We start from the raw sequence: 12,267 nt of genomic DNA, 5'->3' as shown, positions 1-12,267 counted from the left end.
TGTGTGTGTGTGTATACACACACATATATTTTTTTCTTTATATATATATATGTGTGTGTGTGTGTATACACACAATATATATTTTTTCTTTATATATATGTGTGTGTATATATATACACACACATATACATATATACACACATACACACACACACACAAAAATTTTTTTAGAGCAAGAGCGGGGTTAGGGGAGGGAGAAGGAGAGAATCTTAAGCAGACTCCATGCTTAGTGTGGAGCCTGATGTGGGGCTCAATCTCATGACCCTGAGATCAGGATTTGAGCCAAAACCAAGAGTCAGATGCTTAACTGACCAAGCCGCCCAGGCACCTGTCCCCGAGATCGGCTCTTTTTCAATCAGCTGATGCCCCTTGGCTGCATCTGTCAGTGCATGCTCATTTTCAGGGCTGAGTACCACTCAGTAGGACGGATACACTGCAGTTAGCACAGCCATTCACCTGTCCGGGGCCATTTTGGTCCTTTTCAGTTCGGAGCTGTTACCACAGATTTGTAGATTCTGGGCATGTTTTGCTGATTAGATTAACTTGGTCTAAAGACGCTAGTACTGTATGCTTCTGCCGAGACCAAGAAACACAAGATCCGTTTTGAGCTTTAATGGACCCAGAGCAACTATGGATGAGCGTCTGGCTTTGCCCCACGTGTGTCTGCCATCCCAAACTAGGGTCATCGAGACACCATTCCAGAGAGGAAGACAAACCATAAACAAGTGCAAACAGTCCTGAGAAAGAAGGAAATCCTGCCATTAGCAACAACACGCAGGAACCTTGAGGACATCATGCAAACTGATACAAGTCAGAGAAAGACAGACACCCTATGATTTCACGTATCGAATCTTAAATAAGCGGAACTCCTAAAAACAGAGTAAAATGGTGTTTATCAGCCACTCTGGGGAGGAGGGGAGGGTAGAAAGTAGAAATATGTTGTTGAAAGATACAAACTTGCAACTAGTAGGTGAACAGGTCCTGGAGACCTAGCGCACAGTTTAACAGACAATGACATTGTATTATCAACATAAATCTTGCTAAGAGACTAGGTCTTAATTATTTCCACCATGAAAAGAATTACGTGGCCTGATGGAGGTACTCACTGCTGATACCACAGCAATCACATTGCAGTATATGAATGTTTCAAATCAACGTGCTTATACCTTAAACTTATACAATGTTACATGTAAGATATACTTCAGTTTTTTTTTTGTTTTTTTTTTTAAGTGCAAACATTGGCGATCCTTGCTATGCATGAAGTAATGCTGGAGAGAGGGGTTTTGGGTGAGGTGGGGTGGGCCAGCACAGTTAAGTAAGACTGGCTGACTCAGTAGAGGTGACACTGAATGAAAAACCGAACCACATAAAGATGAGGGGTTGGGGATGAGGAGGAGCAGTTCAAACACGAGGAACAGCAGGTGCTTAGACCCTGAGCCTAGAGCAAACCGTGTCCAAAAATCAGCAACATGGCCAGAGTAGCTGGCGCACAAGGAAATTTGCTTTGGGAGGAGAAATGAGAATGTTTTTCCCGTTGTTTATATCTGCAGGTTGGATCACTGTGGACTAACTCCCGCCTGTTGCCTGGTGATCTCCCAGATCCTTATTACATCCATCAGCCTAAAATCTCTCAGCCTGGTAGGAAATAAGTTGGCGACCCAGGGTGTAAAGGCTCTCTGTGAGTCCTTGACAGCCTCGCAGTGCACTCTGCAGAAGCTGATGTGAGTCGCATTTCTTTCCGGCAGGGATCCTTTCTCTTAACTGACTCGGCCCACGTGGTGGGGGAGGAGGGAGAGGAATTAGGGTGCCTAAGCCAAGGGTTACAATGGGAGTTCTGACCCCATGGGAGTGCCCTGATATTGAGGTATTTAAAAATTCAGTAAATAACATCTGGTTTTTGCTACCAAACTCTGAACAATACAAAAGTCTAGGGCAGAAGCCAAAGGTGTGGAACCAGAGAGAAGAATGTTGGCTGCCAGGGGCTGGCAGTTGAGGGGAGAAACGGGGAGGAGTTGGTTAAAGGGTACAGATGTACTGTTAAAAGACACGTAAGATCTGGGATCTAACATACGGCATTGCGCTCATAGTTAGTACTGCTGTGTTACATACTGGAAAGTTTCACCAGCACCAAAATCCCAGTCTTAGCCTGAGGTTGGAGTTGCCATCCATGAGGTCCTAGAACACCAGGCTGTGTGCTCAGTGTTCTCGTCCCATGAATGCCATCCTCACAGCCTGCTGGCTAGGAAGTATTTCCACCCCATTGGCTGATAAGGAAAATAGAATCCAGAAGAAGGGACATCTCTTGTCTAGGGCCACATAGGGAATAAAAAGCAAAACTATAACCCGAGCTCTGGTTTGACACTAAGGCTAGGAAATCTCCCCTTGACCTACAGTCTGGGCGAAGTTGTTTCCCACACCTCTCCCAAAGCATGTCATGTCAATAACATCCTGCTTTCATGGGGAGTTTGAGTCTAAAGTCCTAGAAAAAATTAAAAACAAAATGATAACAATTACCTTATAAAGTCCTGAGGGGGAAAGGATCACCTTTAGAAGCAACATATCTTCTCTCCCTCAGTCTGTAGAGGTTAGACGTTCCCTCTATCCTCTTACGCTTAGTGTCTGAGGCCTGCAAATTAAACTCATGACTGACAAGAGAAAGGGCACACATATTTTATTGGTACTACTTTTTTTTAATGGGCAAGGAGGCGTCACAGAAAAGATGTGAGAAACCCAAAGAAGTGGTTAGACTCAAGCTTCTATGTCATTTTACCAAAGTTACACTAAATTACAGAGAAGTGACTAGACAAAAGGTGTTTCGGGCTTTTAGGGGCTGATAAATTGTGGGTAGGTGACTAGTATATGAGAAGGAACTAATGGTAAGGGTTATATGATGACTCTTCTCCATGTCCTGTCCATCTCTGGTGCAAGGGTTATTCTCTTGCTGGTACCAAAGAGGAGGGACACATGTACAAGAGAAATCCATGCCCTGTTTTAGGCAGATGGGGGAGAACACAGAGCCCTTCCTGTGTCTGCTTTTTCTCAGCTGCTCTCAGCTCAAGATCATCCTTATGCCAAAGTGACGTGTTTCAGGCCTACATAGCCTGACCCCCTTCTAATCCAAGCCAGCCAGTAGTTCTTCATCCAAATAAGCCGCTCTCGGTAATATGGAGTAAATGCTTGTTTTTACATGATTTTAAGCACTTTAGATGTGTTAGTTCATTTAACTTTGACACAATCCCATGAGAGAAGTACAACGAACTTCTCGTTTTTAAGTGTTATTGTATACTGAGCTCTGAGATACAGATGGACTGGGAAGGTCACCTTCTAAATAAGGGGTCCCTCTTCTCAGCAACACCTCATGGCACATGTGAAGAGCAAAGACACCTGGAGGGGGAGCAGGCTGACCTCGTCCATGTGTTTCCCGTTGTGGGTGATGGCAGATCTCGTCACCCAGGCCACCCAGAACATCAGGGTTGGGTTTGCAAGTTAAATCCAAGACACAGTGTGACATCACCATATGTCTTTGAGGGCTGGCATTTCTGTCCCTTCCTTGGGAGGGAGGGAGGGAACCTTCAGAACAGACCTCATGCTCCCCACCCCCGGCTCTCTCCTTGCAGACTGGGGAACTGTGGCCTCACAGCTGCCGACTGCCGGGACCTGGCCTCCGCCCTCATCAGCAACCAGAGTTTGACGCACCTGTGCCTGTCAAGCAACAGCCTGGGGCGCGAAGGCGTGAATCTGTTGTGTCGCGCCATAAAGCTGCCCAGCTGCGGGCTACAGAGGCTGATGTGAGTCCAGCTCGCTTTCCTGGGGGGACGGCATTGCCTTTTCACAAACAGCATGTCCCCCAGCCAAGCTCAGAGCCATGGGAGCATGGTTACACAGTGAAGGGGACAGATGACGGCAGCGTCCCGTCCTGCCGATTCCCTCCGTGCATGGAGACGCCCACGTCTGCCTGTTTTCCTGCCATGGGAAGTCCTCGTTTATCCAAATCCAGGCGGTTCTCATTCTTTCCTGTAGTTCAGGTCTACTAAGTCACCAGCGCTCGCAGGGGAGCACAGGGCTAGGTTCCTGAGAGCCTCCAGTCTCATTTTCATCAATGAACCGGCGCCTAACCTTGCTTTGTGTGTTTCTGTTTGAAGACCCCTTATTGAATGCGTATCGCTGATTTGTTCTCGTGGCGCTCCGGGCCTACAGCGCCGTAACTCCCGGTGGAACAAAGCTCCTCTACGAAGCGCTTACTCCAGACACCAGCACAGCTGCGCACGCGCGCGCGGGAATGCAGGGCTGGACTTCAGTCCAGCCGGTGAGCGCCACAACATAAACAACCAAATCACCAACAAAAATCCACAAAAACGCAAAAAACGTGGCACTAACTGGATCATGGAAAGGAGATCTGTTGACAACGAATTTGAAACGAGTTCACCCTCTGTGGTGAGCGTGTACGTCGGGCGGCTTGAATATTGCTCTGCTGTGCACACACACGTGCGTCCGTGAAGGGCCATGGGGACGGATTCAGGCTGCAGTGAACAAATCTTAGCAAGCACACAAACGTGCAAATGCACATCCCATGAATAATGAGGACTAACACCATTAAGCACAGGAGACCAGCGAACATTCTCAGTTGTTGGTGATGCGGGGAGGACCAGTGCGGTCCCTGGGTTCACAGAGCTTAGGTTCTGGGAGGGGAAGCTGATAACTGAGATTTTCAGATGATGGTATTGGTGACCCAGGGTCAGCAGCCACAGAGGTGGTGTCCCAGCACTCCAGACAGTACCACACGCACAGCTAGGGGAGGCCATGTCCTCTAGGTAGTGGACAGCAAGCAGTCTCCCCAAATGCTTTAACAGCTGCCACCCCGTGGCCAGGGTCCTCTTCCAGCCCACATCTTTGGTCTGCTGGTGAGAACAAGAGACCAGTGTCACACCTGTTCCACACATCAGCTTGCCTTGCTGGGATCCCTTCCCTTTTTGCCATTTCACCCCCACTGACCAGTTAGCTCACCAATAATGCTGTAATTTTAAAAATCAACATAGGCTAATGGTCTATCTGTGGCCGTAAATTCTGTTAAAGAATATAACTTGAATGTGCTTGTCTACCTTGTGGGCTCCAAGGTTCCTCGGTGAGTAAGTTATGGAGAGATACTGAGGTTGGTAGACAGAAGAGTGACCCCCTACCCTAAAAAAGTCCATGTCCTGGTCCCTGTAAATATGTAAACTCACGTGGTAAAAGAAATTTTGCAGGTGTGATCAAATTAAGGGCTTTGAGATGGGAAATTATCTTGGATTATCTGAGTAGCCCTAATGTCCTCGAAGGGGTTGTTATGAGGGAAAGGAGAAGTGGAGAGGAGATACAGTAACAGGGGATGCTGACTGAAGACCAGGAACCAAAGATTTGAGCATCCCTATAAAAAGCCAGAAAAGGCAAGAAAACCAATTCTTTGGAGTCTCCAGAAGGAACACAGCCCTACTGACACCTTGATTTTTGCCTCAGTAAAAATCCACTAAACTCTAGAACTACAAGATGGGTGTGTGTGTTTTTTTTTAATATTTTATTTATTTATTTGACAGACAGAGATCACAAGTAGGCAGAGAGGCAAGCAGAGAGAGAGGAGGAAGCAGGCTCCCCGCTGAGCAGAGAGCCTGATGTGGGGCTCAATCCTAGGACCCTGGGATCATGACCTGAGCCGAAAGCAGAGGCTTTAACCCACTGAGCCACCCAGGTGCCCCCCAAGATGGATGTGTGTTTTAAGCCACTAAGTTCATGGTAATTCGTTACGGTGGTCATAGGAAAGTGACACATCAAGTACGAAGGAAAATTAAAAAGAGGATCTTGAACATCTGGTGTGTGCATTTGGCCAGACTTTGCCAAGCACTTGACGGTCATCCTGTCACCCAAGCTGAAACCTCCTTAAGTGCTCCCTTACATAATTCCCTCTTAAAGGAGGAGGAAGCTGAGGCCAACAGAAGTGACTTACCCAAGGTGACGCCAAGTCATGGGTATGACCTTCCTCTTTCCCTTGTGTGTGTCCTACAGACTAAATGAGTGCAACCTGGATGTCGCCGGCTGTGGCTTTCTTGCGTTCGCCCTTATGGGCAACAAACGTCTGACACATCTGAGCCTCAGCATGAACCCTGTGGAAGATGATGGGATGAACCTTCTCTGTGAGGTCCTGATGGAACCATCTTGTCACCTCCAGGACCTGGAGTAAGTTTCAATAGTGGTTGGGGGGTCAGCTCTCCCATATTGGGGCCTGGGGTTCCTAGCAAGTCCAGAGACATGAGTGGGAAGACTGGTACCAAAACTTAGTTCTTGGTAATTGGGTCTACTTGGGTCAACGGATGCTCCTGTTTTCCCAGGTCTGCCACAGTGAGGGTGGGAAGGACATGGGAAGGAGTCCGGACAGGAGCCCCATGATACCATTTTTGGAGCTTACATCACCCTCGATTTCCAAAACCCGCTCACCCCTCACAAGACCTCTGCTTGCCCTAAGTGACTCTTCAGCTGTTCATTCTGTATGTAGGGTAGAGAGGGAGGGCTCGCTCTCAACACCTTCTCCCTCTAGGGCTTCAATTTCTTTACCTTTTATTAAAATGTTTCTCTTCAATAAGAGTACTCTGTCCTTAAACAGACTACAGGAAAGTTAAAAGCCCTTGATGAGCAGAAATACATCCCCAGGCTAACAACTGAGCAGTTAATGTTGTTAATACTTCGGCAAATTCCTCCTGGAGGCACAATCATTACAAAGAAAGGATCCCAGCAGTTACCGCTGAGAGGGTTCTTGCCACATGGCAGGCCCAGCGCTTTCAACATTTCACGTGTCTAGACTCACGTAGTCCCCCTACCAGCCATTTCCAGGGGAGACCAGAAGTCCCTTAGGAGCCAAAACCTGGCCTTCTGGTCTCACTTGAGGATCTGCAGACCATAATCCTAAACTAGGTAAGGTATGGAATTCCCCTTAATGATGCATCATAACTTTAAAAATCCCCCAAAGCTGGACACTGGGCTTCTGCCCAATGTTTTAGTCATGCGTGCCTTCTAAATCTTTGTGTCCTTGGTAGTATCGTCTTCTCAGTGACAAAGGTAAAATCAGTGAACCAAAAAGTAGGACCATTTTAATATCTCTCCTTCTCCAATAATAAACAAAAGAAAGAAACCGGATAGAGATCGTAGCCCACAGATCTGAGTGCTCCCCACCCAAGCGTCCATTCCTACGTTTGTGTTCACAAACCCGTCATCTCAAGCTCTACTCTGGCATGGTGTAGACACTAAAGCTTAATCACTTGGAGGTGCCGCTTCTTTGGGGTCACAGTTACGTGCTGGGGGTCGTGTCCTCACTATCATCGCCGAACCTCGCTAGCATCTGAGGCTTGGCCACTCCACCTGGTGGGCAGGTGTGACCCTGGCAGCTGAGCTCCTGCTCACTCTCAGTGTGGACGCTTCGTGAAGCTGGGCGCTCTCATCCCCAGGGAATGGTTCTATTCTTAGATGAAGACAGGAGACCGAGGAGCTGTTTCCATCATCTACGCAGATGAGTCATCCGCTAGAGGCCTTCTCCGTCCTCATCTTCCCCATTCATCCTGGGAACAGAAGCACAAAACCCCTCTCCTTTTGGACCCCAACCCCATCTAGCATTTCGGTACCTTCTGTCATCTGTCCTGGTTTCTCACCCTCTCAGGGACTCTCCCAGCTTCTCCTCACTTGTGTTTTTCCCTGTCTCTTTCTCTCCATCCACCAGGGAGAATCTGTATCCCACCTGCAGGCGGGAAGCACCCTCTGGCAGGCTCTCTTCTTCTTCCAAAGATCCCTCCAGCCCCATCCCGTGAGCTCCCCGCCCGCCACTACCAGCCCTCCTCACCTGAGCCCCGGATGCTGCCCAGACTGAGCCATTCCCAGGGACGGACAGAAAGGTTCCCGGTGCGGAAGGAGTCGAGGAGAACTCCGCCGAGGCTTCTGGGCACCACCCCCCTCTAGCACGCTCCTCAAAGGACACGGGTTCTCCTCTTGCAGGATGGTTAAGTGTCACCTCACGGCCACCTGCTGCAAGAAGCTGTCCTGCGTGATCACGAGGAACAAACACTTGAAGAGCCTGGATCTGGCTGTGAATGCCCTGGGAGATGACGGCATCATGGCGCTGTGCGAGGGGCTGAGGCACCGGAGGGCTTCTGTGTGGAGGCTGGGGTGAGTGCGGCCTGAGGTCCCGGGCCCCCGGTGTGAGGGCTGGGGAGGGGGAAGGGGGAGCTGAGCACGCTGTTGCTGAACGAGGTGGTGTCCCCACTCTCACCATCCCGTCGGAACCAGCCGCGTTCTGCCGCGTTCTGCGGCTGCTCAAGAAACAAGCTCGACCCCTTTGCATCAACATAAAGCCATTTCCGGGGAAAGCCCTGGATGTTCCACCATGAAACCACTTGATATCTGTCCCCATGCTCCCTTCTTTCTGAAACAATGAGGGAAGGATCCCTACCCCTTTCAGCTTAACCTCACTCCCGTGGGGGATCCGTGCTGTGCCTTGTGCGCTCACGGAATTCCCTCCCCTTGCCTCTTTCCACAGTCTGCCTCATAGATACTTCCCGTTTTCACGGAGGTTTCGATAGTATTTTAGAAGCAAAACCAATAACAGTAAGCTTTATCCAAACCTACCTCACCATCCAACTATAGGCAGTTAAAACTATGCGAGCACACCCCACAACTTCTTACCCTATCAAGGAACATCCCAAACACACAAAGTCTAGAATGATTGGGACATTAAAAACCTGCTTGCTCATTGCCCAGTTTCAATGATGGCCAGTGTTTCACTCTACCTGGTAAACCGTATCATAGCTTGTTGTCCCCCTCTGAGTACCTCGACACGCATCTCCAACACAGGAGAACACAGCTGCCATCCAGTTACTACATCTCACGAAGCTGTCCAGCCATTGGCGGCTCCTAGGATAAAATCCTAAATCCTTAATGGGACCTAAAATGTCCAGCCTCCTCTCGCACAGGGAACCTCTGGCTCCCCTGTGGCCATCTCCCCTGTGGTTCACTGTCCGTGGCTCAGATGTGTCCCAGTTTCCCTCCTACAAGGGCCAGCAATTCCCCACCCCTATAACTACTTCTTGCCCCGTTCATCTGGCTTCCTTCTTGTCTCTCCAGTTCCGGGTGAAGTGCAGGTTCTCAGCAAGTCTTTCTCCGTGTTTCTTGTTTTGTTTCCTGGTTGCAAGCACTCTCGCCTGACATTTTGCATTCTTTACACAACTGTCATTAAGTCACCCAGCGCCTCTTAACAGGAAAACCAGCAGCTGTGGTAGGTAGCATCATTGCCTGGGAATCGTCAGAAATGGAAATGTCCAGGTTCCTCCCCCAGAACTGCGGGACCAGAAACGCCAGGGGTAGAGCCCACCACCACCCCCATCTTAAACATTGTCCTGGAAGTCCAATGGGTTGAAGGGTCAGTCACTGAACTTTGGAGGCATTTCTTGGCGTGTTGGCCCTGCAGGTTGGAAGCGTGTGGACTGACTTCTGGTTGCTGCGAGGCCCTCGCCACGGCCGTCCTCGGCAGCCAGTGCCTGACCAGCTTGAATCTGATGCGGAACGATCTCAGCCCTGAAGGAATGACAACGCTGTGTCTGGCCCTCGCGCAGCCCACATGCAACCTACAGATAATCGGGTGAGTCCCTGGCAATTATCTTCCAAGACACACACCCCCTTCTGCTGCAGGTATGCTGGTCGGAGGAGGAACCCCTTATCCTGAGGCTCGACAACCAGATCCTTGTTCAACCAGTAAGCACCCACTGTGCTCCAGGCACCGTCCTGGGGATACAGGGGTAGAGACAGAGGCAAGGTGCCTGATATCACGGGCCTTACTTCTGGAAGGTCTGAGGAAGAACAGAGAGACAACATGCAAATAAGATGTTTATCCTTCAGAAGTAGAATTTCTGTATGACCCAGCAATTCTGAGCGCACCCCCAACAGGACTGAAACCAGGATCTAGAAGAATTACTTGTTCACCCGCGTTTACAACAGCATCATTCACAGATGTCCAGAGGTGGAAGGAACCCAGGTGTCTGCTGTCTGGCGAATGGGTGAATGAAGCGTGATCTGTCCACACAGTGGACTGTCTCTCAGCATTAAAACCAAAGGACATCCTGACACCTGTTGTAACAGGGACAAACCTCCCTGTTATTATGCTCAGTGAAGTAATCAGATGCAGGAAGAGGATAGTGCAGGGTCCTACTTGAGTGAGGTCCCCAGAGCAGGCAAAGTCATAGAGACCAATGGTCAGCGGTGGCGCCAGGGGCTGGGGAAGGGGGGTAGGGAGTCGGTGTGTGATGGGCACAGAGTGTCAGCTGGGAATATGAAAAGTCATGAGGACAGATGGTGGAGATGGCCGCCCAACCACCCACTGAAAAACGGTTAGGACGGACAGCCTGCGGAGGCTGGCTGATCTCTGTTGGTTTCAAGAGCAGACGGTGGCTGGGGTCCTACAGCGGTCAGTGTCAGTGTATGGACGTAACAGGGTGGTTGTAGTGGGGGATGTGAGGGCCAGGACGGACTGGAAGACAGACAGAGCTCTGCAGACTCCGAGACCTCGGTGTGGGCAGGGGAACTCCCAGTGACATCTCAGCAAATAGGCTGCAAAAGCAGGAGACTGGGCCGAAAGAGAGCATATTTGTATCAATGACTCACAAAGCAGTGTAGCTTTGGGCAAACTGAGCCCGTGATCATGGGACTCGGCAGTTGAAGAGTCAGACCTGGATTTTACTCAGGGACCCTCTGGGAGCCAATTTCCCTGTCTGTAAGACGGAGACGACGCTGTGTACCTACTGAATACCTCCTTCTCCTGCCCACCACACATGCTTCGCGAGGGCAGGCACTTAGCCTTACTCACCACCCTGCCTCCACACCCTGTCACAGGACCCGGCACAAAGCAGGTTCTCAGGAAGGAGTTCACAGATGGGTGAGTGATCGTGCCTGTCTCTGGGGACCATGGTGAGGGGCTGATGCTTACAGAAGCTTGGTGCAGCACAAATACATCCCAGCACACCTTCACATGCAGGGATCTATTCTTCTATGGAGCGCCTCAAGAGTATGAGAAGAGGGGTGCCTGGGGCGCTCAGTGGGTTAAAGCCTCTACCTTCTGCTCAGGTCATGACCCCAGGGTCCTGGGATGGAGCCCCGTATCGGGCTCTCTGCTCGGCCGGGAGCCTGCTTCCTCCTCTCTCCCTGCCTGCCTCTCTGCCTGTTTGTGATCTCTGTCTGTCAAATAAATCTTTAAAAAAACAAAAAAAGAAGAGTACGAGAAGAGTCTTCAAATCCTTGGTGGGGTTTTCAGGACTTTTAAGGAAAGGAGAAGCAGTCAGAAGCAAATCCCCAGAGTAACGTGTCCCCTTTCTGCCTCCCCAGGTTGTGGAAATGGCAATATCCCACTCAAACAAGGAAGCTGCTAGAGGAGGTCCAACGACAAAAGCCACAGATGATAATTGGTGACAGCTGGTATTCTACCGATGAAGATGACCGGTACTGGTGGAAAAACTGAAAACAAGAACTGCCCCCCACCGACACACACACACGCGCTCTGATGGAGGAACATAAAAGCAGTCTTCTGGGGCAAGCTGTACCCAGGAGCTCCCTCTCAGAAATGGAATACGAGTTCCGGTTCTCACGAAACCCTCACTGGTGACCATTCTCATATGTCCCATGTAATTCACTTATTGCATTTGCCTCCAACATAGGCTTTGATGTTCTGACCCTAGGATCTCAGTGTCTATGACATGTCTGTCCTACCTCAGGCATGTGAAGAAAACCAAATAAAATAAGCACTGGGCGCATTTAGGGAATAAGCACCTCATGACCTTGAGCAGTGGGGATATGATCCAGGGGAAGAGTGGGAGGACTTAGGTCCTAAGAGAGGCCCCCAGATGTGGCTGATACAAGCCTGTTGGTGTTAGAAAAAATTAAAGCACAATCTGAAAGGCAAAGGGTGGTGTGAGCATCACTCTCTCGACATAAACGAATGAAATGCTTAGCGTCCTGCAGAACTGGTCTACCACGGTCTCAGAGAAGCGCAGGCTGATCTTCCGTAGGCTGGGGTTTGGGGGAAGCATGGAGTTCAGGGATGGGTGAGTCTCTGTGGGGAGTTGTGACCTGCAGTTCCTCAGGTAAGACTGCGTGGCATGCACAGGTGTGCTCATCAGAGTGAACCCCTCCTGACCGGCTGAGTCCTCAGAAGCTGAGGGGAGTCCTTCGTTGGCCTGTCAAAAATGTTCCCTGGGGCAAGCTGTCTTG

General features: G+C 49.8%; 1 protein-coding gene across 1 annotated transcript in view; it reads left to right on the top strand.

Annotated features, from left to right (window-relative positions):
- Positions 1-12,004, top strand: part of NLRP5 (NLR family pyrin domain containing 5) — a 32,253-nt gene extending 20,249 nt beyond the window's left edge. The window contains exons 6-11 of the mRNA XM_059151200.1: positions 1,551-1,721; positions 3,618-3,788; positions 6,037-6,207; positions 8,011-8,181; positions 9,479-9,649; positions 11,386-12,004. Of these exons, the coding sequence (XP_059007183.1) occupies positions 1,551-1,721; positions 3,618-3,788; positions 6,037-6,207; positions 8,011-8,181; positions 9,479-9,649; positions 11,386-11,518 (988 nt within the window). The 3' untranslated portion in view covers positions 11,519-12,004. The remainder of the gene's footprint in view (positions 1-1,550; positions 1,722-3,617; positions 3,789-6,036; positions 6,208-8,010; positions 8,182-9,478; positions 9,650-11,385) is intronic.
- Positions 12,005-12,267: the final 263 nt, after the last annotated feature.

Source organism: Mustela lutreola, chromosome 16 (assembly GCF_030435805.1).
Source record: "Mustela lutreola isolate mMusLut2 chromosome 16, mMusLut2.pri, whole genome shotgun sequence".
Lineage (NCBI taxonomy): Eukaryota > Metazoa > Chordata > Mammalia > Carnivora > Mustelidae > Mustela > Mustela lutreola.
This window is presented reverse-complemented; position numbering and strand designations above follow the sequence as displayed.